The sequence below is a fragment of the Garra rufa genome, unplaced genomic scaffold, assembly GCF_049309525.1.
Source record: "Garra rufa unplaced genomic scaffold, GarRuf1.0 hap1_unplaced_003, whole genome shotgun sequence".
Taxonomy (NCBI): Eukaryota; Metazoa; Chordata; class Actinopteri; order Cypriniformes; family Cyprinidae; genus Garra; species Garra rufa.
In genome coordinates, this window is record NW_027394278.1 from 8,457,340 (window position 1) to 8,484,123 (window position 26,784).

General features: G+C 37.5%; 1 protein-coding gene and 6 non-coding genes across 7 annotated transcripts in view; all 7 read left to right on the forward strand.

The window, feature by feature from the left end:
* The first annotated feature begins 121 nt into the window (after positions 1-121).
* On the forward strand, positions 122-337 carry LOC141311029 (small nucleolar RNA U3). Its single transcript, XR_012348495.1, has one exon. It is a non-coding gene; the product is annotated as a small nucleolar RNA U3 (small nucleolar RNA).
* Positions 338-1,566: 1,229 nt separating this feature from the next.
* On the forward strand, positions 1,567-1,639 carry trnak-cuu (transfer RNA lysine (anticodon CUU)). Its single transcript has one exon. It is a non-coding gene; the product is annotated as a tRNA-Lys (tRNA).
* A 191-nt stretch (positions 1,640-1,830) lies between these two features.
* Positions 1,831-1,904, forward strand: trnan-guu (transfer RNA asparagine (anticodon GUU)). The gene has a single exon. It is a non-coding gene; the product is annotated as a tRNA-Asn (tRNA).
* Positions 1,905-2,486: 582 nt separating this feature from the next.
* On the forward strand, positions 2,487-2,625 carry LOC141311158 (U4 spliceosomal RNA). The gene has a single exon (XR_012348622.1). It is a non-coding gene; the product is annotated as a U4 spliceosomal RNA (small nuclear RNA).
* An 824-nt stretch (positions 2,626-3,449) lies between these two features.
* On the forward strand, positions 3,450-3,590 carry LOC141311102 (U4 spliceosomal RNA). The gene has a single exon (XR_012348566.1). It is a non-coding gene; the product is annotated as a U4 spliceosomal RNA (small nuclear RNA).
* Positions 3,591-4,564: 974 nt separating this feature from the next.
* LOC141311028 (small nucleolar RNA U3) lies at positions 4,565-4,780 on the forward strand. Its single transcript, XR_012348493.1, has one exon. It is a non-coding gene; the product is annotated as a small nucleolar RNA U3 (small nucleolar RNA).
* A 6,274-nt stretch (positions 4,781-11,054) lies between these two features.
* Positions 11,055-26,784, forward strand: part of LOC141309784 (uncharacterized) — a 28,963-nt gene continuing 13,233 nt past the window's right edge. Inside the window, exons 1-2 of the mRNA XM_073832561.1 lie at positions 11,055-11,189; positions 17,434-18,327. Of these exons, the coding sequence (XP_073688662.1) occupies positions 11,105-11,189; positions 17,434-18,327 (979 nt within the window). The 5' untranslated portion in view covers positions 11,055-11,104. The remainder of the gene's footprint in view (positions 11,190-17,433; positions 18,328-26,784) is intronic.

A 26,784-nucleotide genomic window follows, 5' to 3' on the forward strand; every position in this document is an offset into this window, starting at 1 on the left:
AATTTTAGGACTCTAATGATGTTTCAAATGTAACTTTTCTCATCTCTGTTGTTAGGTTGTAACCATCTATGAGACTCAAAGTGTCAGAACTCGCCTAAGCTGGTTTTGCAAAATGGAGGTCAAGACTATACTTTCAGGGATCATTTCTATAGTTTCTAACTAGGAAATGTGTTTCAAAAGTGTAGTGTCTCCCAAACTACGATGATGAGCTTTGATACTCTTTTCTGAGCGTGAATCGGGTGTGGAGTAATGGTTTATTTCATATGCTCCACACCATTGATGAACGTTCTGTGTGGCATTTAAGCAGCATAGAAAAAGAGAGTATGGTCAGAGTGGTCTCTGAAAAATGTAAATATCAGATTAAAAATCTTATGAGTCGTTATGATTGAGATTTTTTTTTTTTTTTTTACATTTTTGTTGGTGGGTGTCACCATCCTTGATATTCAGAATGTCAGGATAAGATGTCAGCTGGTTCTATCAACTTAAAGTTGCCATAAAATGCATTGAGAGAATATTTTAATTTGTTCTTTGATATCTGCATAGAAGGTATATGGCATAGGAAAGGGCAAACAATCTCCAGAAACGGTTTTACAGGACCATTTACAACCCTAGGATTTGTCCCTAGAATGAAATGCTCTGTTATTGCCTTTTTTGGAAGCTTCATGAATATTAATGAGCTCTGCTCCGATTGGCTGTTTCACAGAGCTGCTCATCTCTATAGCTGGCACATTGATAAAAATATTTATTTAATTAGGAGCTCTAGCGGCTTTTAATATGTGGTTTGTTGAATCTGCCGTTTTGTATCGCAGACATTTTAGTCTCATTACTGTGATCCATGTGCTCTGTGTAAAGTTATAATGCAGAGGGAGCGCTTCTTACCACACAAGTTCAGCTGCTTCTCGGTGATACTCTGGATCTGTAAATCATTCGCCATCATCAGCGCAGTTATTTCTCCATCATTCACCATCATCAGCACAGTCATCTCTCTGTTTATGTGGTAAGTGATATCTTTTGTACTGCAATGTAACAGGCTAGCGCTAGCATTAAGCTAACCGTGTCCCTTCAGTGGCTTGCCTTGTTTTACTGATGTACTGACGTTACCGATGATTGGGCGATGCAAATGTTGGAGGCGTAACTATTAACGATCCCGGGACTGTTGCGTAACAGTCGGTGTTATGTTGGAACTGACATATAAATCTAGTGTTTGCAAAAGACCACCGAAATATAGAAGATTTATCCTTATCCTTATATAGATTTATCCTTGATTTCCATAAGAAAGGTGCCCCAAATTGGTGGAAAATCACATCTCAACCATACGCTGACCAAAGCATTGAACCGCCTTCACGCGGCAAGACAGAACATGTTGTTGGCCCGCACTGCTGGGTCAAACTGCGCTTCCCAATAACAGATTGGGTCAAAACTGACAGAAGAAAACTCTAAGCCTGCTCTAAGCACTACCCACGGGACGGCTCGACAGTCTTGCACAACGCGAGAGCCTCCGTTTCGCCTGTGTCATTTGGGAGCCGATGAAAACTGCGTCCGACCCGGTGAAGGAGACCACGACCAGCCCGGCTAGCTCAGTCGGTAGAGCATGAGACTCTTAATCTCAGGGTCGTGGGTTCGAGCCCCACGTTGGGCGGCTCTGTTGGCGCTCTTTCTTCCCAACAGGGTGGCGGGCTCCAGCGTGCCCATTCTCCGCACAGGCTAAGTGGATTTTGCGAGCTCCGGAAACATCTTTCAAAACAGCCTGTTAGTACGTGCGATTCTAATCCCTAACCCTAACCCTTGCTTTTACAACCGTGATCCCGCGGCAGCAGATGCGCAATGTCTGTCTCTGTGGCGCAATCGGTTAGCGCGTTCGGCTGTTAACCGAAAGGTTGGTGGTTCGAGCCCACCCAGGGACGTGTGAAATGCCGGTGTTTTGCACGCGCGTCAGGTGTCCACTAGCGCCTATGCCATTCTTAGGGTTGCGAGGCACAGCTTTCTCAGGGCGTTTATCCTGTGCACCTTCAATAAGCTGGCTTCTTTTAAAAGAAGTCAGCGGCGGGTGTTTGGCGAACATTTTCACCAGCTCGAGTTTGCTGTGGCATGTGGATTCATTCTTTACTGATGATCTGTCTCTGGGGCTCATCTAGTTGACATGGTATCCGCTGACATTCGGCTGAAGGTGCTGATCCACCATCTGCTCTTGGTACGGACTGGATCCGGGGGACTGCAGTGACCATCTAATCGGAATACAGAATGGATATGGCGGCTACGGTGACCTCAGAATAAGAACAAACAGACTAATTTTAATGTAGATGCAAAAGTTCCATGTTGCCACAGTGTCAGATTGGAGAGGATCTGGTTTTCACAGTCTTGCGTCGATGGCCGTCTAGGTGAAGAGGTCTTCACTGATGATCTGTCTCTGGGGCTCATCCAGCTTGCTATCACCTTGTCGGATCACATCCACGTAGCTGCAAGAAAAGGTCACGACCGTCACCGGTATTCTATCGCAGAGGCAATGTTGTAGCTTGTGTGGTTTATCTGAGGTGTGATCATTGCTGGTTGTAAACTTTCCCCGATATCCCATCTGGATGATTTGAAATACAGTCAGCTTCTCAGTTTTTGCCGGTCTCTCTGGACGCTTCTTGAAAAACAAAGTTTTGCTTCGTTTTGTTAGAGTGGCTGGTTGTTGGTCCTCGTCAAAGAGGTGTCTACAGATCATAGCGTGCCGGAGCCAGAAGATTTGTTGTTTTGTCAATATGCTCTCAAGACTTCGCTGCAGGTATCATTAAACTACAGCACAATCACAGCTCACCGCTACCCATCGTAAACAGGTTGGGCCTGTCTGTTCTGGTGGGCTCTCAGTGGTGCTAAATCATCAAATGAAGAGGACGGGATTCAAACCCACACAAACCAAGGTGAGCCTAGCACAACGGATTAGCCTTGCATCGCCTTAACCACTCGACCACCCCGTCACTTTCCGTGGTCCTTTTATTTAACACTCCCGATTCAGACCATCGGCTCATTAGTAGAGCACTCAGTGAACTGAACTGAGTGTGTCAGATAAGGAAGACACACAAAAAGTTTAGCATGGGGTCCCCAGGACCCGGATTAAGGTCCAGTGCTAAAGGAACCGAACGACAAGAATGGATTCCAACCATTGCACAGAGCAAAATGGATTAGCAGTCCATCGCCTTAACCACTCGGCCACCCCGTCCCCTTGCTGACCGAGATAGGCCATGCTGCGGACCTTTTCAGCTGCTGCTGCCGTGCTTTCAGCTGGCTGTTTTGAGCACAGAGGGAATAGTGAATGAGCCGTCTTTTACACACCTCTAATCTGTTCCGTAGAAACACGGTGCAGCAACCCGTGGCAGGAGACTGTTTGTGCGGCAGTTTAAAGCTTGCTACCACCTTGTCGGTTCACATCCACGTAGGTGCAGAAAAAGGTCACGACCGTCGCCTGCATTCTTTCGCAGAGGCAATATTGTAGCCTATGAGGTTTGTCCGAGGCGCGATCATTGCTGGTTGAAAACTTTACCCAATACCCCGCCAGGATGACTTGAAATACAGTTATCTTTGGCAATTTTTGCTAGTCTCTCTGGAGGCTTAGAGTTTTGTTGAGAAATATAGCCTTGTTTCGTTTAGGGTTTTTTTTCCTCGCCAAAAAAAACGGTCTGCTGATGATAGTGCGCCAGAGCCAGAAGGTTTGTTGTTTTGTCAATATGTTCTCAAGACAAGTATCGTTAAACTGCAACGCAATTACAGCTCACCGTTACCCATCGTAAACATGTTGGGCCTGTCTGGTCCGGTGGCCTCTCAGTGGCGCTAAAGCTTCGAATGCGTGTCGAGCACAATGTATTAGCCTTCCACCGCCTTAACCACTGGACCACCTCGTCATCCGGCGGGGTTTCTTTATTTAACATTCCTGATTCATGTACATGTGGATGCATTCTTCGTCTTTTGTTTCAGCCGCCGAGGGCCTGTTTTCCACTGAGGCCCTGCGCCAAACTCCCTATGAGACACAATCGAACGTTAGTAGTAACCTCCGATTACGGCCGAATGTGGATTCTGCTCGGACGACGGGGCACCGGTACATCCTTTGTAGCTTTAGCTTATTAGCCAAACGCTACACCAGTTTGCCATTTCCCATGAAATCATCCTTGATTTCCATAAGAAAGGTGCCCCAAATTGGTGGAAAATCACATCTCAACCATACGCTGTCCAAAGCATTAAACCGCCTTCACGCGGCAAAACAGAACATGTTGTTGGCCCGCACTGCTGGGTCAAACTGCGCTTCCCAAAAACAGATTGGGTCAAAACTGACAGAAGAAATCTCTAAGCCTGCTTTAAGCCCTACCCACGGGACGGGTTGACAGCCTCGCACAACGCGAGAGCCTCCGTTTCGCCTGTGTCATTTGGGGGCCAATGAAAACTGCATCCAACTAAAATTACAAACAAAATTTTAGGACTCTAATGATGTTTCAAATGTAACTTTTCTCATCTCTGTTGTTAGGTTGTAACCATCTCTGAGACTCAAAGTGTCAGAAGTCGCCTAAGCTGGTTTTGCAAAATGGAGGTCAAGACTATACTTTCAGGGATCATTTCTATAGTTTCTAACTAGGAAATGTGTTTCAAAAGTGTGGTGTCTCCCAAACTACGATGATGAGCTTTGATACTCTTTTCTGAGTGTGAATCGGGTGTGGAGTAATGGTTTATTTCATATGCTCCACACCATTGATGAACGTTCTGTGTGGCATTTAAGCAGCATAGAAGAAGAGAGTATGGTCAGAGTGGTCTCTGAAAAATGTAAATATCAGATTAAATATCTTATGAGTCGTTATGATTGAGATTTTTTTTTTTTTTTTTTTTACCTTTTTGTTGGTGGGTGTCACCATCCTTGATATTCAGAATGTCAGGATAAGATGTCAGCTGGTTCTATCAACTTAAAGTTGCCATAAAATGCATTGAGAGAATATTTTAATTTGTTCTTTGATATCTGCATAGAAGGTATATGGCATAGGAAAGGGCAAATAATCTCCAGAAACGGTTTTACAAGACCATTTACAACCCTAGGATTTGTCCCTAGAATGAAATGCTCTGTTATTGCCTTTTTTGGAAGCTTCATGAATATTAATGAGCTCTGCTCCGATTGGCTGTTTCACAGAGCTGCTCATCTCTATAGCTGGCACATTGATAAAAATATTTATTTAATTAGGAGCTCTAGCGGCTTTTAATATGTGGTTTGTTGAATCTGCCGTTTTGTATCGCAGACATTTTAGTCTCATTACTGTGATCCATGTGCTCTGTGTAAAGTTATAATGCAGAGGGAGCGCTTCTTACCACACAAGTTCAGCTGCTTCTCGGTGATACTCTGGATCTGTAAATAATTCGCCATCATCAGCGCAGTTATTTCTCCATCATTCACCATCATCAGCACAGTCATCTCTCTGTTTATGTGGTAAGTGATATCTTTTGTACTGCAATGTAACAGGCTAGCGCTAGGGTTAGGGTTAGGTGGATTTTGATCACATTTGCTTCTACTACAAACAGACTTTGTGAACCAGATGATTCCACCTTTTTGCTTCATGCATTGTATGTTTTTGTCCAAGAGTATCTAAATTATTTTTAAAATAATAATCTAGTTCTGATTTAAAATGCAATAATCGTTAAGTGATGAATTGATCACGTTTTCTTTGATAATTAATGATAAAGTAGAAAAAGGAAATCTGATATTTACTGAACATGGTCACATATTGCAAGGATTAAATGTGAGGCAGGTGATACATGGCTTCTGGTTTACCAGAATGACAAGACGACTGACGAACAGGTCGGATGTTGTGGTTATTCCAAAGTTCTCTGTACTCATCAAGGTCTTTCTGCAAGATGCCCAAGAAGACATAACGCAGAAGGCACTTATGCTCGTGGCTGCCGTTGAAGAGGTGCCTCTCTCTAAGGTCACTGAACAAATCAATCCAGAACTGAGTCCTAGTGATGGAATGACAGTATACTCAATGTATTAGTTTAGTGCTGAATAAAAATTATATGGAAATCAATGTAAAGCAAACTTTATACCATCAGGGGGAAAAAAGATTCTCATTCTCAATATTCTCATATAATAAATGTTGACAGCTGAAAACCTCTGTCATGTGACAACACACACACAAAACTAAGTGACTAAATAGATACATGTACCTCTGCTTTCTGAAAAAGGACCACCAACTTTCGATACGCTGATTTGCAGTTGATGTTCCATACATGTGACTGAGGACTCCTGCAAAGTCATCTGTATGCTGTGCTCTTAATGCACAGTGAATGGCTACCATTGTGCCATTTTCCGTCCCACAGTCTGTGCGAAGACGTGCTGGAACTCCAAACTCTGATGCACACTTCATGTAGTAGTAAGCAATTATCCCTGGGTCGTTATTAGAGCTGCCACTTCTGAGCCACATCACTTTCCTAGAAAATCCATCAATGCAGCCACTGATGGCAACACCAAATGGTTTGAGCTTATCATACCCATCGATATGCCACACTTGGTTTGGTCCTGCTGTAAAGTATCCTCTTCGGATAAACCTGCGTCTATGACGAAGTTGAACTCCAGATGGATATAGTCTGCGAACTGCATGCATTACATCATCCCTTTTAACTGTTAGGAAATACTTTTGTCGCAATGTCTGCCACAGAGCTCTGTAACCTAAAAGCTGTCTAGAGCCTGTCAGTTCATGTGTTATCACTGCATTCACAGTTTCAATGGGACTATAGTCTGTTCTCCTTGTTAGGCCAGCATTTTTAAGTTTTCTCTTTAAAGTTCTCAGGCTCAGGAAGATGTTGTGCCTTGTTTTGAGAAAATCAAGGATTACGTCATATGCGTGGCCCTCTGAGAAATATTTACTTATTAGGCCTGCCTCCATGAGTTCATCTGACACTGATCCTGGATCTGAAGGGAAAAGAGAACAGTGTCATTAAGAATACAGGAAATTCACAAATATAATCTTACACAAACATAAAAATGTATCAGCAGTAGCAAAGAAATCAAAATGTGAAGTGTTTGATACAGTTTGGAAAATGTATTTAACCTAAATTTGTGCACAAATCCAGATACTAAAAGGCACAAAGAACACCTGCAATTGGACGGCCATTTAAGCTTACTATTTTTAACAGGTCGTATTGAGAGGTCTATGTTGATATTGAAAAAAACATGTGCAATTGTGTTTAGTTCTAAATGTCATTCTATAAACTGGTTCAACTTGTTAATAAATAAGTGTACATGTAATTGTGTGTGACAAAGTCTGTGGCAGCACTGAGAAGAAATGTGGGAAAGCTCCTTTCCTTCTCAGTGCAGTGAGAACAAGACAATGTACATCAAAGAAATGTTTTTATTTTGGGTATGTCCAACTACCTATGAATTTAAAAGTGTTAGGGTCAGAAAGACTCTTAACATAATCTTATAGCAGGGTTAATCAACCTACATAATCACAATCACCTGTGTGAGATTATCATGGTGTCTTTTTGTTAATGTTTTGAGCAGAGCTTACCATTCTGTAGAAAAGGTGCCAAAAATTGAATGCTGGTACCACAGGTGCCACAAAAGCGTCCAATATGTCCAGCCAATTCAAGTCCAAAATATGGACAATACATAACCTGGGAGAGGAACAATGTGACTGTTTAGTGCTAAAATATATAACTTGTAACTAAGCAAATGCCTGAAATATATATTTTCACAGCAGAGGAAAAATGCAGATGTCAGCAAAAAAACAGGGTAGTTTTACTTGCTTGTTGCCTACAGTTTTTCTGAGAGTAACTCTATCTAACATAGCATTAAAATAATATTTCACAGTTCGTCAGATTAGTCTAATAATGTCTAATAGACCAAGTAATCTTATGATCAGGATGTTAAAATAAACAAACAAACTCACCTTTTAGTTCACCGACAACACTCTGCTCTGACCAACAGCCACTGAACAAATAATCCGGTCCCAGACGGGTCCGTCACTTTTTGAGGTCCCCCTGAAACATTTCCGTAATGCTCCGTGGAATTTGCAGCGCGTTTGTGTGTTTGCAGCGCGTTCGTGTGTTTGGAGCGCGTTCGTGTGTTTGGAGCGCGTGCGTGTGTTTGCAGCGCGCTTCTGAGTTTGGTTGTGTTGTGAGAATTTGCAGCGCCTGTGTTGTCAAACTGATGAAGATGTTTTCTTAATTTGTTGTCGTTTTTTCTGTTTGCATGTGTTTCCTTAAATTGCAGCGCGTTGGCCTCTGTCGGCCACCGTAGTTAGGGGGTTTATGAGTTTAATGAAAATCTAATAATTAATTAAATCATAAAAAAATGCCAAAAATGTTTTAATGAAAAATTAAACCTTTGTTAGGAGCAGTTTGGAGAAAACATATATTTTTTTAGATGAATATGAAGTTGGAGATTTTGCTTGTATTGATCACCGTTGTGTGTCATGTTCATGATTCACCAATTTGATTTTGAATTGGGAAAAATTTTGACTTTTTTTTCTTAAAACAAGACAATCATTTTTACTCATCTAGAAAATCCTTCATGAATTTAGAATTTTTAGATATTTTGGCTGGAAACAAGACAAAAAATCTAAGCTAGAAAAGCATTTTTTGCAGTGTTAAAGTTGTTAAAAAAAGTGTTAAAGTCACAAAAAGTCACAAAATGTATTATATTTCTTAACATTTGTATTACTTTTCATGTGAGAAAATAAAGTCATATATGTGGGACAGTGTGAAGTTGAGTTAATTTGTTAGAAAATATTTTTGTTTGCAATATACCCTTAGGCCCCGTTTACACGAAGGGAAAACGCAGATATTTCCCTGCGGTTTGGCCTCTCATTTACACGAAAACCCCGTTTTTATCACATAAAACGATTATTTCTAAAAACTCCGGCCAAAGTGGATAAATTAGAAAACGCCGTTTTCACGTTGTAGTGTGGACTGTGAAAACGGAGGCTTTTGAAAACGATGACGCATATTTATAGTCATGTGACGCATATTGTACCAAAAGATATTTTTGTTTACACCAGTAATTGTGCCTGTGCTATTCACACACTGCTGCTAAAGAGATTTACCTTGTACACTCTTCAAATTACAGTCCTAAAATGATGACGGAAAATTTACTCACGGTTGCTGTCCTGCAAAACATGTCGACAACTGCTTTTCAGATAAAATATGAATGAGCGCGACATAGATGGGTAAGTGGATGATGAGATATTTCCGTAAATTATCCCGCCAGAAGAATTGCGTGAAAACTTATAACGTCTGTATACTTTTGGAGGCTTTACGCATGCGCAGTAAGGCGAATTTGATGTCTTCCTACGTTTCAGTGTGGATGAGAAACTTTTGGAAAACGCTTGGAAACACTAGTGTGGACGGAGAGCGTTTTAAAATGAAAACTCTGTTTTCAAATGTATCCGGATTAATGTAAACGTAGCCTTAAACTGTTTCAGTTATAATTCAACTATATCAACTATAAAATTACTTTTAGATAACTTAATTGTCTTTTGGTGTGTTTTCATCAAAATGAGCACAAGTATTTTTTGACAAGTATTTTTTTTTTTTTTTTTTTTTTTTTTTTTTTGTGGTCATGCGTTTGTTTCATGCATTTGAAATGTTGAAGTGTGAACAGGACTTTTATTTTGGAGTGATGCTGTGAAGTCATGCTGCAGCGTCTTTCTCCTGCATCTGTTGTGATTCTGCTGAGTTAAAGGTTTGTTTGTTTTTTTACATTTACACTGTTTTAAATCAGTGCAACCTGTCGAGTCTGTTTTATAGTTTTTACAAACAACGTAAAGTTAATTTGTTAATATTGACTGCAACATTAATGCTTCATCTAACGTTTATGCAGGTTATTTTGATCGAGTAAAGCGCATTCACAGGTGAGTAACGTTAACAGAATCGTGTGTCAGTTTATCTTACACATTATTAATTATTATGTATTCATTTATCGTGTCAGTTTTTAGTGTTTTGTCTAATTTTGGTCTGGTTTTATAGACAAGGCTTAGTTTAAGCTGGCACTTCAATTATTTGAGTAGTTTTATAAACGTGTCTTAGAAAAAAACATTGGTGGTGTGCATCTTAAGACAAAACAAAGACACTAGGTGTGTTCGAGCTCATGCTGCGCTGCGCAGACCGATCGGCGAGATTAGCCGAAAGCAGTCGGGGAGGAGCTGAAAACGGAGCCGTCAAGTCGGACAAGTTGGAGATCTCGTTGCTCTCTCAAACATGGCAGATCACGTGGCGTTTGCCTACTTTATTGCAGATGAATTGGAAGCTATAGAAATACCTTTTTTGTTGGAAGAAATGCAGCACATGCAAGTGAAGCAGCAACTACAGATTTCAGCATCAATCAGTGTTGACCACATTACATTAAATGTCTGTGACATTTTAGTTATTCCATAAAAAATATTACTTAAATATGCAGCTGAATACTATAAGTGGTCTGTATGAAAAAAGTACAATAATAAACTTATGCATAAATCCAATATAAAGAATTTAAGGGAATAAAATGTACTGCAGTCAAAAGATCGTAAACTATTTACGAAATGGCATGCAAATTGATTTGTTATGCACGAAACACACGTGATCATCGTCATGTGGTGAATGTGGCCAATCATGAGAAGCTGTGACGTCATCACAGCCTGGCGCAGTCCCTTCTGAAATGTTGCGCTGGCTGAGCAAGCCGGCTGTTCTCGAAACGCTCTCGCGTTACTTTGATGCCACACGTGAACGTCACGTGGCGTCGGCGCCGGTTCAAGTCGGACAAAATTTCTAACCGGCATGCCCTACTTCAAGTCAGCCGCCGATCGGTCTGCGCAGCGCTGCATGAAGTCGAACGCACCTATGGAGACATTTTAAGATCAGTCAGTGCAAGTTTCTGTAAGTTAAAACAGATCAGACTTACATTTGAATCTAAGCCTTGCCTGTGAAACCATAGGTTTTTCATTTAAAGCCATCAATTATAACTCTGACCAAATCCATTACAAGTGTGCTGACTACTGAACTCTAGATTTAGTTTAGATGTATTATTATTTTTTGGTTACTTATTCTCATCTAAAACATGACAGGTTGTCCAAAAACAAAGAAAAACTCCTGCTGAGATCCACACACTATTATAAAGATGGCGTTTATTAAAGAGGAGGGTGAAGACGTGACGATTGGAGACATATTCATAGCCAAAATTGAAGATACTGAGGAACAAACAGGTTGGTTTTCATTTTCATTCAGTCCTTAATAAAATGCCAAGCTCTACAGGAATGGATGATCATTTTGAAGCATGTCCAGGGGTGTAAAATACTTGAGAAATGTAACTTAATTATTGTACTTTTTACTTTGGGGAATTTGTATTTTACAACTGAAACCTTTTGCACTTTTCCTTGAATTAATTTCTGAAGAAAAACTCATACTTTTTACTTGTCATAATTTTATTTCAATTAAATAATTTAGAAGTTGATACAATTAAATTAATTGTAGGGTAGTTGTGTCCACACACTGCTAAGACACCATGTAAAATCATGTAAAAGTGAATTTTGCATCTGATGACCCCTTCAACAACAAAAGCAGAAACGCATTGAGCTTAGCAGAATGTAACGAATGTAGACTCGGAAGTAAACACCCATACTGATACACCCAACCACTGAGATGATTGACTATATCCTTCACAGATAGATGCATAAATACTCAATTGGTGACCACATAATAAAACCTGTTACTCACACTTGGGTGTTGCAACATTTTATGGCAAATAGTTTAGATGCTAGGCCCTCTTTTATTGGTTCCTACGCACACCAGTAAGTAAATCCCACATGTTCTTAAAGGAGTAGTTCACTTTCAGAATAAAAATTTACAGATAATATACTCACCCCCTTGTCATCCAAGATCATGTCTTTTTTTTCTTCAGTCGTACGGAAATTATTTCAGGTTTTCTCTCTATATAATGAACTTCTGTGGTGCCCCCGAGTTTGAACTTCCAAAATAAAGCTTTAAAGGGATCTAAACCAGTGGTTCCCAACCTTTTTTACTGCAGGGCCCCCTCCTTTTCTGGTCAATTTTGCAAGGCCCCCCTTTGACTGACATGTCCTTATACTGTACTTCCGCTGTAAAAAGTATTTATTTTTAGACCTTTTTTTAATCAACCAAAACATTTGTTTTGCCTTATTATTCATCCACTGCATGTTTAAAAAAACCCTCAAAATTCAAACTTTAAATAATACTTTATAACCTTAAGACAACCTGCTCAATTCGAACTTTTTAAAATAATAGATATATAATATAATATAATATAATATAATATAATATATACACACACACACAGATTTAAAGTTCCTGATTTTTTGACATCAGAGTACTTTCCTTAATAAGTGAACCTACCTACCAAAGAGGACAATAAAGGAGATGCCAAAAGACTCACTAAACCTCCCTTTGAACTTGACTGAATATCTACTGTTTGTATCCACACAAAAAACTTGATTAAAAATACAGCAAATATATTCTAAATCTGTTAAACACATCAATCTGAAGGCTGATCGGCAAAGATCAGTAAACTCCGTCAGAGTGAGTCTGCTGCTCATAATGACTGAACCTCACCAGATCCTCCTCTATCGGTGAGCATCCGGGGGGTTAATAATTAAAAAAAAGCTGTTAATAATTGGTTACACAGAACTTTATTACATTAATTTAGCACCATATACAACAGCCTACTTGCTGCACAGTCTACAACTTTTGTTAGGGCACCTTATTTTGCGGGGCTTCCTAACAAGGTTAATTTAGTTTTGCTTTTTTAAATTCGTTTTATTTTAGTATAGTTTTTAAATTTGCAATAAAACTTAGTTTATTTTTTATTAGTTTCATTAACAATTTTGTTAGTTTTAGTTTAGTTTCTATTTTGTGAACACATTTCTATTTAGTTTTTATATAGTTTAGTTTCAGTTTTAGTTTTTTAGAGATTAAATAGAGATCACGATTTCCTAGCAATTCTAAACTAAGCAAAATAATGTGAGACAAAATATTAATTGCTTCAGTCTATTAAAAAGTGTTTAATTCATTTGAATGAATTATTAATAATTTAATACATAATATTTAAAATAGAATATATTTAATACACCAACTTTTTATATTAAATTTATGAAAAAGTGGTTTGAATGAATAAATGATTTGCTCACAAAAACATAACTGGATGAATCTGCGTTTTTGAATCAATCTGTAGTATACAGACAGATTCTGATATATCGTATTTAATTCAGTCTAAACCACATTTTACTACCTTTATCCTAATGACTGTGCAATGCTGGATAATATCCTTACATCATCTTAAAAAGCAGCTACAAATAACAAGCAAAGAACATTTTACATTATCAAAAAACTTCATCACTAACTAGTGTAGCCTAGTCTAGTGCGAAGTGCACTTTAAAAAACACTCCCGTTATAATCAGTTTATCTATCTACACTGTATGATGAATAAATCTCTTCCCCATGTGGCACGTTAAGGCGACGTAGCCACTCTATGCGTGTGTTTATACCGCGGCAAGTTTCGGAAGCATCCTAGAACTGACTCTCTGCACTGCATCGCTAAAGTTAGGTGCCTTTCTTGCTATCGTCAAAGGCATCAGCAACTGCACTGTCAGAAAAAATGTGCAACATTTGTACCTTCAGGGGTACAATGGCTTGTCACTGGGGCAGTACCCTCAAGGGTACACCCGTTGTACCCTTTCACATGGGTACAAATCTGTACCCTTGCAGTATGTACCTTACAAAGGCAAATATGTACCTTTGCTGAATTTAGTGCTAGGGTACCATAATGTCCCTTTAAAAAAGGTACAAATTCGTCTTTTTTAAGGGTACTGCCCCAGTGACAAGCCTTTTGTACCTTATAGTGGCAAATCTGGACTACATACAACACATTAAAAAGGCCAGGATGCTTTTTATCACATTTATTAAACATTCAAAACATTACATTCTCACATTTTTCACAGGATGAATGTTTTAAGCTCTATCACAATGTCATAACAGGATGTATATTGCAACATTTTACTTAAAAAAATATATATATACTCAATGTTATTATAAAGCAAATCATTTTTTTCCAACAGTACACATTTCATTAATTGTAACTTTATACGCGTTTTTTTTTTTTATCACAAACCATTTTTAAACCAGTTTAAAATTACAATTAAAAATGCAGACCTACTTTAATACATATGCTTTACATTTAAAAGTTATTATCTTGATGTCTGCATAATCACTAAAATGTAATTTGCGTGTGTACTGTTCAGAACTGGTCAGAAAGATGCAGGCTCTTGAGCATATTTGGTTATTTTGTGCATCTCTTCCAAATAACCAACAACTCATGAAAATTATTATCTTGCTCTGTTTAATTTTGGGTCACTATTTCATAGACAACTGGCTTACTCCTTTGGTCACACAAGTGATTGTACCTTTCTTTGGGGATTAAATGGTACAAACGTGGACCCTCTGGCAGTTGGAAACATATCGGTACCTTTTTTACCCCTAAATGGTACATATGAGTACTCTAAGGTGCAACTATGACCCATTGAGGGTACAACTTCACCATTTGTACCCTAAGTGTTCACAAATGGACCCCAACCGTACCCTTTTTTTTCTGACAGTGTGGAGATATCTCTAACTATCGTCTATGTCTACAACCCTAACTTGGTGGTTCTTCAAGATCTTGACTGTAGCCTATTTCTACCGGGTTTTTTTTTCAATATAGTTAATTTATAGTTAGTTTCATTTCTACAAATGGTGCAAACTCTGCTAGATTATAGGTAAAAGATTCCCATTCCCTTGCCATTCTGTGATCGGTGATCGGCAGATCATGATCTTGGTGATCGGTGATCGGCCCCAAAAATGCTGATCGGAGCATCTCTAGTCTCATCATCAGGGTCTAGCAAAACGATCGGTTATTTTCTATGAAAAAAGTACAATTTATATACTTTTTAACCTCAAATGCTCATCTTGTTTAGCTCTGTGTGTACTCTGTGTAAAGATTATAAAGAATATAAATTGTAAATGTTTTTAGAAAATAAACGATCGTTTTTCTAGACCCTTCTTTCTTCAAGCCCTTTAAAGCTGCATTTTGGAAGTTCAAACTCAGGGGCACCACAGAAGTCCACTATATGGAGAGAAATCCTGAAATGTTTTCCTCAAAAAACATAATTTCTTTACGACTGAAGAAAGAAAGACATGAACATCTTGAATGAAAAGGGGGTGAGTACATTATCTGTAAATTTTTGTTCTGAAAGTGAACTACTCCTTTAAGTACCATGCTCGTTCACGTCATGGTCATTTACACTCATGTATTTAACATGAGTTCACACTTCATCATAAATGAAGAAACTGTGAGCATGTAACGTTGTAGTTCTGTCAACAGTTAGGTTATAAAAGTACCAAAATCCAATTAAACTGCAAAACTGTGCATATATGTACAGTCAAACCAAAAATTAATCAGACACCTGATATCATTTTTGATGTTTCTTTCCTAGTGGGTGCAGGACACAATGTGTGAGTGAGAATGGCAAAATAATTATACCCAAAACTTCTTCATATGGTGGACTACCAGAAAAAATAATAAAATATGGGACCAAAAGTTATTCAGAGACTTTGACCTGCCCATGTTTTGCTTTAGTGCTTATTGTTTAATTGCTAATGCAATCCGTGATGGACAGATCGACAACGGCTGGTCTGTGTGGTAATACAGTACATTGGGCAGGACATCCAAACGCTCACCTATCATTCATCGACCTCAAATACGGCTTATCGCCTAAAATATTTAAGTAGTAGCAAGTTGACATGGCCGTTCAATCTAATGTTAATATAGAAAAATGCGCGCAATTGAAGTGCGAAGTGTGGAAGCTGAATAATAGCCCATTTACTGCATGATAGATGGAGCTTGCCCTTAAAATACTCCTTCATTTTTGGTCATACAGGTAAAAGTAATGCATCTTTCAAGTCTTTAAAGACTCTATTTTTATTTGTGTGCACTTACAATAACAACGAAACGTTGCGCTTTTGTAATATATTTAAAATAAACGGTGCTTCCTGCCGTCTCGATCTCTGTGAACTTGAAAGCAAAACTGTTCAGGGGTGTCAAACTCAATCAGAGAAGGGGACAAAATTTAAAACACAGTGTAAGTCACGGGCCAAACAGGTTAACATTTTATTGAACAGACTAAAATCACTTTTTGTTTAATCAGAAATCTGAATTTGACCAACCAGAATACTGTAAATATTCTCAATAACACAAATTAAATAATAAAATAATACATTTTATAAAATAAATTAAATAAAAAAATATATTTTGTTCAAATAATTTTCAAAAAGAGGACATTTCAGATATAAACAAGCTTGTGAAAATTGTGCAAATCTTGCAAATAAAACTGTATTTTGATTTCAGGAAAAGGTGCAAAAAAATAAAAATAAATAACAAATCTTTTCTTTTTTATGTCATTTTTGTCCTTGTGGGATGTTTGGCATCTTTTCTTGGCTACAAGTTCATTAATGTTTGGGGTAAGGTTCTGAGCTGTGGAAACTCTTAGAGTGGAGTGGAGGTGTTCATCAGTGAGACGGCTTCTGTGTGCGTTTTTGTTCATCTTCATCAAAGAAAAAAGTGGCTCACACAAATTCGTACTACCAAACATGCAGAGCATTCGAGCAGCTTGCGAGCGAAGTTGAGGCATCGTTTCGGGAATGAAGCGGGGGAACTGTGAGGGCCCCACATTGTGATACTTTGACTTGAGTATGCTGTTACACTGGAGTTCTATCAGCTCCATCTGAATGTTTGCTGGTGCTTTTTCAGCGTCAACTGCAAATGGATTACTGAACAGTTCTAAATTAAATTTCTGTGCTTCAAAGTCCGCAAAGCATCCTGTGAACTCAGCGCGCTCAGTTTATCAGCAAAATGCGCATTTGGTTAATGTCAACAAACAAATACTCTGCCTCCCAGGCAGCGTTCTTGAAAACCCCTGTTTTCAAAGTCTACTTTTCGTTTGGCCATTTCTTTCGGAGATATTTTAAGCACTGAACCATTTATCCACTGAACACCGATGAGGCTATGACAACAGCGCAGCAGGGAGGAGGGGCTGATGCTGCGATCTGTTGCTTGGTGATTAGAGGTCATGACCACACGGTAACTTTTGTTGTGCATTATGGGATTTGAATTAATAATAATAATCAGCGGGCCATTAATAATAAACATATGAAGTTGTCTCGCGGGCCACATATAATTTTATCGCGGGCCGGATGTGGCCCACAGGCCTTGAGTTTGACATGTCTGGTATACTTGCTTTACAGACATGAAAAATATGTATATAGAGAATGAAATGGCTTTTAACCAATTCAAATAGAAAACAAGTAATATCTAGCAAACATGTTGGTCAATGTTTTGATGTCTGTTTCTTTTTGCTAACTTTCATTTGCCTTTTTTCACCATAGACCTCATGCCGCTGAAAGAGGAGAGCATAATACCGAATGAAACTGAAGATAAAGAACAATATGAGACTCATGATTCTATAACTGGAGAAGAGTCTTTCAGTTACACAGTTCACATTGGAGAGAAGCCTTTCACCTGCCAACAGTGTGGAGACGGTTTCAATAGAAAAGGAGAACTTAAAGTGCACATGAAAATTCACACTGGAAACAAGCCTTACACCTGCAGACTGTGTGGAAAGAGTTTTACTCAAAAAGTAGGCCTTAAAAGGCACATTATAATTCACACTGGGGAGAGCCCTTTTACCTGCCAGCAGTGTGGAAAAAGTTTCAATAGAAAAGGAGCCCTTAAAGTGCACATGAGAGTTCACACTGGAGACAAGCCTTACACCTGCAAACAGTGTGGAAAGAGTTTTACTCAAAAAGGAGGCCTTATAAGGCACATTATAATTCACACTGGGGAGAGCCCTTTTACCTGCCAGCAGTGTGGAAAAAGTTTCAATAGAAAAGGAGCCCTTAAAGCGCACATGAGAGTTCACACTGGAGAGAAGCCTTACACCTGCAAACAGTGTGGAGTCAGTTTCACTCACGAAGGAAACCTTTACAGGCACATGAGAGCTCACACCGGAGGGAACATTTTCACTTGCCAACAGTGTGGGAAAATATTCAAAGCAAAAGTCAACCTTAATAACCACATGAGAGTTCACACTGGAGAGAGCCCTTTCGCCTGCCAACTGTGTGGAAAGAGTTTTAATCAAAAGTTAAACCTTAAGAGGCACATGAGAATTCACACTGGAGAAAAGCCTTACACCTGCCAACAGTGTGGATTCGGTTTTACTCAAAAAGGAAACCTTTACAGGCACATGAAAAAATTACACTGCATATTTCAACCACAACCTTGAAGAGCACATGAGGATTCATTTGAGAGAACTGTTTTATATCAGCAGTGTGAAAGGAGTTTCGCAGACAGAAGTGAGTACCAGGAGAATCTGGTGTGTATTCAACTGGATTCTATATTGACCGTTAGAGGTGGGGTACTCGATCTTGGATTTGGACTCAAGGGTCTTTCCGTGTCAACTCAACCAGAGGTCCCCAGCTCAAATTTTAGATTTTGCTAATATTTATTCTGAAGAAAGATAGACGCATATTTGAAAACCAATATGAAAACCAAAATATTAAATGTCATGGATGAATAATTACTGAGTAATCATCTATTTGTAGAGCGAGCAATTTAAAATGGCAATTTTCCTCTTAGATTCAATAATTTTGTGATATCTTCTTGAGTTACAGGCACTCAAACTTTAGAAAATAATAATATTTATGGCACTCAGACTTGTATTCAGTTTTTTTGACAGAAAGAAACAAGATACATATCTAGTTTTAGCATTATTTGTTTTTCAGACATTCCTTTTTAAAACAAAATAAGTATATTTTTTCAAACTGACCAACATTTGGTTTTTGACCACTGGAAATGTTTACATTTTAATGATTTACTCCTGGAGCCATATTGAAATTCCAATATCTCTGGAAAGATGCCAAAGTTTATTAAAGGAACACTCCACTTTTTGGGAAATAGGCTCATTCTCCAAGTCCCCCCGAGTTAATAAGTTGAGTTTTACTGTTTTGAAATCCATTCAGCCGTTTTCCTGTTCTGGCGATATCACTTTTAGCATAGCTTAGCATAGGTCATTAAATCCTATGTGTAACATCTAAGGGATAGTTGACCCAAAAAATATTTGATTATTGTTTAATTACCATTAAGCACTGTAGAAGAAAAATGACTTGTAGCCGATTTATGAGCTGCATGGATCCGATATACTGTTATACATGTATTTGCATTCTCAACTGTTTGTTAATTTGAGACACGAATAATCACCAAATGCCTTTTCTTTTTTTTAGGACAGTTCTGGAAAGGTGGGGCTGCTGTGAAACTTAAAAATTAGGTGAATGAAGTTCTCCTGTATATTTACTTTAGTAATTTATGTTAATTGTTTAAGCAAAGTTATTTCTGTGCACTTTGCAAGTTGAAACTTGTAAATAAAAGACAAGTGGAATTTCTGGAAAAAAAAATTTTCTGTAATTTTACACAAGATTTTCTTTATTTTCTGGAGCTTTTAATTTTCAGTAAGGAAGTTTACTTAAATATTGTGGAAAGTTATGTAAAACCAATGAAATTATACATTTTGAACACTGCTTTAATTCAAAAATAATTGAAATAACCAGCCGTAAAAGTGTTAATTGTAGATAATTTATTCAGATATCTGCAAGAATATATCTGTCTGAGTTCTACCACAGCAAGATCCACCAGCCACGCCCCCTGAAGACATACACACACGTTCACTGTCACCTGATTACTAATTACTCACCTGGATCCAATCAGCTCCCCTATATATACCCGGACTGAATCATTCCTCGTTGTCTGATCTACCGATCACACCCCTGCTTGCTCTTCCCGTGGACTCTATGGTTTCCTGGTTCCACAGTTGGATTTACTTACCTGAACGCTGGACATCTCAGATAAGAACTATCACCTCAATACCTGCTTCAATATACTTACCAAACCTGTTAATAAACTTGCCTTTTATCTTATACACTCACCTCCGTCTCTGCCTCCCTCTGTGCTGTGACAATATCAGTATAGGTTGTTCAGAACTGCAATTTACTCTTCTATTTACTATTCTTTGTCCAATACTACAAAGATATATCAGCATAAAGATTATAGCACAACTACAATATAGCAAGTTTGTTCATAACTGTAGTATAACGATAAACCTTTGATCACAACTGTAACAATACTTCAATAATTTGGTTATAACTGCAATAGTATAAAAATATTTTTAAAATGATCATAAAGCAACAATATTCAAATATAAAAATTTGTCCAAAAGGTAAAATTAGGTCACAACTGCAACAACATAACAATTCATGACTGAAACAGTATAAAATTATAAAAAAATCTATATAATAAACTCAACAATACACAATAAAAGGATTTGTTCAAAACTGTAACAATATAGCAGTTTGGTAAACAAATAACAATAATTAAATAGTCCTTAAAACTGAGCCACCGGTGAACAGATTAATTAATTTTTGACAAAAGTCGAGGCATGAGAAAAACCAAATAATTAGATCATGAAAGCAAATTATCACCAACTATTTTAAGTCACTGACATTGCCAAGAATTTCTGCTAGGCAGTGAAGGAAGATCTGACACTCAAAGTTTTTACTCCAAGTTAATCAGAAAGAACCTTTGGACTGACTGCCATAGGTCCCATATTGTCAAAACCGAAATTTCCTGGCTTTTTTAAATGGTAACTAAGATTTAGGGGCTAGGTAATTACCATATAAGTTTCAAAACAGTAAATCCACAGTAAAATGCACACAGCCTGCATAAAGTAGCTGTTCATTTTCACGAGCCGCCGTGACTTCCATAAAAATGTGACGTCCGATCTACTCAGTCACCGCCTTCAGTCACCACCCAGAGCACCAACCACCGTCCCACCCTCCTTTTGTCATAAATCAATAAATCGCACTATTCACGCGTAGTTGGACGCTTGAACATTTAAGTTTACTCGCTTCATTCGCACGTGACATTTACTTCACAACAGATGCAAATTCGCGTCATGGGAGGGGCGTCTGCCACTGGTCAGCGGGAAAGTAGTTGTAAAATAGGTGAATGAGCTCAATTTGCCAGCTTTAGCTTGCTTGTAGTCTCAATATGTATGTAGGTCAGATTGAGTAAAGAGCGTTTTTTTTTAAACTTACCAGATAGTCCGAACTCTTCACTCACTTTCTTCCAAGCAAGATCCTTTTTATTCCTGATGTATCGTACAGCACCGAGTAACCACAGACAGCAACGGTGATTTTGTCCACCATTGTTGTTTCGGATTTCTGCCTCCGTCACTACTAGAGCAAGCTCCTGATTGGTTAACGGGGCACGAATTTTCGCCAAAGTTCAGATTTTTGAACTCGCGGCAAACGCTTGAAACGCTCAAATCGCGCCGATTCATTCTAGCTGTGTGTCACTAACAACAGGCCAATCAGAAGAGAGGCTCATGAATATTAATTAGATGGACCAAAATCGACCTATTCTTGACAGGGCTCCTAAGAGAGGAGCTGTAAAAATATATAGAGATGGTTTTTGGCACTTATACCGCAAATATATATTCTTAACCCCTTAAGACCTGCCATAGAACAATTCCGCCAGAGTATATCTTTGTATTTTCACATGCTGTGCTGTCATTTTTTTGAGTATTTTTATATACCATACATCAATACAATCCTTACACCCCCAATTTGAAGGCTGTGTATGTAAGAAATCCATAGTAACTAAGTAAATAGCTCGAAAGTGCAAAAAACTAAAAAAAAAAACGTGTTTTTTTTTCTGCATATTTTATTAAATACAGAAATATGACAAATGTAAGCCTCAAACATGTCAATTTAAAAAAATTGCATAAAACATTTTAAAACTACACAAAATTGATTTGGACTGTGTACATCAGTTCAGTTGTGAGATACACTCATTTTTATAAACAGTGCGTTGTGAAGTCAAACTGGTAACGTATTGCTTTTGAGAGCAATGTTGATTGAACAACTAAAAGGAGCATGTAAAATACTCAATACACTACACTGTAACCGATTTTTGTAATTTGAACAGTATTTTACTGTAATATCTACAGTAAGATACTGTAAAATGTATGTACAGTATTTTACTGTAAACTGCAAAGGATTATGGGAAAATATATGATCACTACTGTAATTCTCCACTACTGTAAATCCGTTTACAGTAGTGAACTTGCCCGCGAAAAATTGACCAATGGCAAGGGAGATTTTTTTTTCTCCTGTTGAGAGGAAGTGGCGGTAAAAAGGACAAAAGAGAAATGTTGCATCAATAACTCGACAAAAAGGTTAGTATATTATTTCTGTTTTATGAAAAACTGAACAATTTTAATTTGTTTTCACTTGTTAACAGCAAACTAACAATATTCATCGTGTTTTTCATGTCGGTAGCCTTTTTTTTTCTGACTGACGGCCGGGGCGCCGCCATAACGGTGAAAACATGGACTGGTGAGTAAATTAAGGTGACCTATATTAGTCGAAATAAACTTTATTGAAACTGAGAAACACGTTTGTATATTCGGCTGCCCTTTAATGCAAGTTAGTTCGTCTGACGAGCCCTTACTCAAGCTTAACAGCAAACTGAGGTGAAATACTGAGGTAAAGTGCGTTAAGCAACACCACTGTTTCTGTGGAGATTTTAAACTGTATTTTCAAGCCCTTCTTTTGTTTGTTATTTTCAAGTTTCTGGTCTGGATGTCGTCTGTAACGTCGGAGCGCGGAGGTGTATTTTGGATCTTCTTCTGTGAATGACTGCCATAGTATCGACGATAACATGAACTGGTAAGCTAATAATGTCCATAAGCCGAAGTTGACAAACTTAACGTTAGTCACAGAGCAGCATAATATCTTTTAAACGCTGCCTCTTTATAGCTAGCAAGATAATTCTCTTCAAATGATGTTTAAGTAAGAAATGTGTGTATGAATGTCGTATGTAACTTTATAGACGGTCCCTTCAGTGACAGACGTGACATAAACAGCGCGCTAACATGAAACACTGAGGTAAAACTGAACACCGCGGTTAACTGCATCTTTTGTGTTTCATTTTCAAGTTTGTGGTCTCGTGGTCATGTCGTCTGCATCGGAGGTGTATTAGAGTCTTTTCTGGTGATTGCCGTCGTCGCGGTGCAAACAACAGGTGAGCTTCCCCTTTCATCAATTTAACTAAGTTAATGTTAACGTTACTAAATTAGCCAAATTAGCCACAGGCTGCCGTTCTCCACTGACTTGCAGAACAGGTTAACTTTTTAAAGAGAGTAACGAGCTAGCAATATATTAATATAGCAAGTTTTGCTAATAAATATGATAAATGCTTATTTTATTAAAAATGTAAATTTTATTACTGTACAGTAGTTGTCTTTTCTGATCATAAACTATAGTAACACTAAAAGGGTGTTGTGACACTGTCTGTTACAGGAGATTTCTCCAAGCACTAACTGGATGCTGACCATCAGATGCAGAATCATCATACAGCCAGCTGTCCATTTTACAGACATGCAGAATCAGGTAACCCAAAACACATTTTGTTTTACATTGCATTTACATTCATGCATTTTTCAGATGCTTTTATCCTAAGCAAGTTATATTGTATTTATATTGTTATTTATTGTATTTCGTAAGGTATTCATTTCCTGGGGGGTGTTCCATAAAACAAGTTTACCAAATAAGTCAGGCTTATTTCAGTTAGTCTGACTTATTTTGTGCCAAATCAAGTGACAATAAGTCAGACTAACTGAAATAAGCCTGGCTTATTTGGTAAACTTGTTTTATGGAACACCCCCCTGGGAATGTTTTTTATTACCATGTCTTGTCACATCAAGATTGAGTTTGCATGCGCATTAAAATTATTTCTATTAAACCAGCATTTAAACAGCAAAATGCAGCTGCTTCAGGTGTCTTTACCTTACTGTAACCTTTAAATTCATAATAGCAATCTTACCATCTGTCAAATTTAGATTATTGTTACTGTAAAGCAACAAATAGAGATTTTTTTAATCGTAGTAGGCTTATTATATGCACAGACTTTCTAGGAAACACACATTTAGAATGTTTATATGAACAGATTGGTTAGCATTTGGCATGGTCTGTGGCAGACTTTACTAAGTGTCAGGGCAACAAAATTAGATAAACAAGAATGTAATATTAAGTCATTTAAATCATGAAGAAAATATTGTCTTTGTGCTCCATTTAGTAAAAACGGTTTTAAACAAAGCCATGTCTTGCGTCTCTGCACACAGCAGTGTTTAATTACTGAATGAATTTACCTTTTTTAAACACCTTGAATCAGTGATTCACTGGCCCATTCATAAAATTCTTTATAAAAAATTTCAATAAAAAGTTTCTTCAGTTTTTTTTTCTTACTACAGCGTTCATATGTAGTATATAATAATTAAAAAAAAATGCATACAGCATCAAGTTCGACAGTTGAGGCAAATTCTATAAACACTGCTTTAAAAAAAAATCTTTTTTTTTTCTTGTGTTTGCAGGTTCGTTCAGACAGTCAATCTTTGTGGCAGCAAATGCATTGACAGTCACAGATCAGATGGACTTCTGGAAAGAGGGTGCAAACAACAAGCATCAGCCTGAATTCCATTCTGCTGTTTCTCATCAGAGAGTTTGTCAACTTTGACTCAAAATTACTAAAATTTAACACAACACAAACTCATTTTTACTGTATGATTTTATTTTATTTACACTACCAGACAAAGCTTTTGAACAGTAAGATTTTAAATGTTTTTAAAGTAGGTCTCTTCTGCTCACTAAGCCTGCATTTATTTGATCCAAAGTACAGCAAAAACAGTACACTTTTGAGCCGTTTTCTTTTTGAATATATTTTAAAATGTCATTAATTCAAAGCTGAATTTTTAGGATCATTACTGCAGTCACATGATCCTTCAGTAATCATTCTAATTATCTGATTTTCTGCTCAAAAACTATTATTATGATGTTGCTGAGATTAATATAATGCTAAAAACAGTGAAGTAGATTTTTTTCAGGTTTCTTTGATGAATAGAAGGTTCAGATAAACAGCATTTATCTGAAATAGAAATAGTTTGTAACATTATGAATGTCTTTATCATCACTTTTAATCAATTTAAGTCATCCTTGCTAAATAATATCTTTCTATTCATCAAAGAATCCTGAAAAATTTAAAAATTAAATAAAATATGTTTATCAGCATACTAGAATGATTTCTGAAGGATCATGTGATACTGAAGACGAGTAATGATGCTGAAAATTTAGCTTTGATCAAAGGAATAAATTAAATTGTAAAATATATTCAAATAGCAGTTCATTTATATAATTTATCACAATTGTATTGCTTTTGCTGTAATTTGGATCAAATTAATGCAGGCTTGGTGTGCAGAAGAGAATTCTTTAAAAAAATCTTAGTGTTCAAAAACTTTTGACTGGTAGTGTACTTACTTATTTTTGCTTTTCAGTATGTGTATGTTTGCCATGATACAAAGTCTCCAGGGGACTGTGGTGATGCCCTTTTTTCTGCTGTATCCTAGAGGTCAACATTTGTAATTTGTACTTTTAAAAAGAAAATGTTCAACAAATAAAAAGAATATTATCAGAACTAATGCTTATGAGTTATTGTGATTTTTATGGGGTTGGGGTGGTAAAAATCTTAAAATACAGTGCTATACGACAATTGGATTGTTTTTACAGGTAAAAAAAGTTTAAAATAAATGAAAATAAACTCTATAGTACTGATACTGTAATTGAAAATACAGTAAAAATACTGTAATTGAAGATACAGTAAAACACTGTAAATGAAATTACAATAAAAATACTGTAAATGAAATTACAGTAAAGGTCTTATAGTACTGTAAATGCACTTACAGTAATAATACTGTAAACATTTTTACAGTAACTTACTGGCATCCAGCTGCCAGTAAGTTACTGTAAAATTTACAGCAAACTTTTTAGTGTATACTTAGGCACATCCACTTGACACAGTTTATGAAATAAACATAAAAACAGATGAATTCTTGCTCTTATAGTCATTTAGTAATTCCTTTAAGGCATAAATGCACCTAGCTGTGCCATGTTTAGGCTTAAACCCAAATTGATTGTCTGTTGAGGAAACTAGTTTATCAATCCTTGCCAGAAAGATTTGCTCAATAACTTCAGAGAGTATACTAACAAGCGCAATGGGTCTGTAATTATCTGAATTGCCCACTTTTCCTACTGTCTTTTACTACAGGGACTAGGAGAACCGTCATTATGGAGTCTGGCATAAAACCATGTACAAAAAAGGCAGTGAAGCATAAGGCAAGAAGAGGTGCTAACCTTGAACTTGCAAATTTGAGATGTTCAGCAGAGATGAGATCCATACCTGTAGTTTTGTTTACAGACAGGTTTTTGATTGCTTGAAAAACCTCACGAGTTATAATTGTATCTACTACAGTAACATCATCAACCTGGTAAGGTTCACTCTGGACACAGGCGAATAATTTACTATAATGCTGTCGCCACAGTTCTACAATCATATTTGTCACAGAAACTCCGTCTACTGTACAGGGGAGAGAGGGTTTGCTATTGTTAATCATTTTTACATTTTTCCAAAAGGCTTTTGTATCCTTGCCTAAAATTTTATTGCATATTTGTAATTCGCGTTTGTCCTCTTTTTATGGTCAAATATACTGCCCTACAAAGGCAAAAGACCTTAACTCACTAGAGTGTGGAACTGAGAAAAATTACTTTAAAGATTTTTTGTTGTCCAGCCAAATT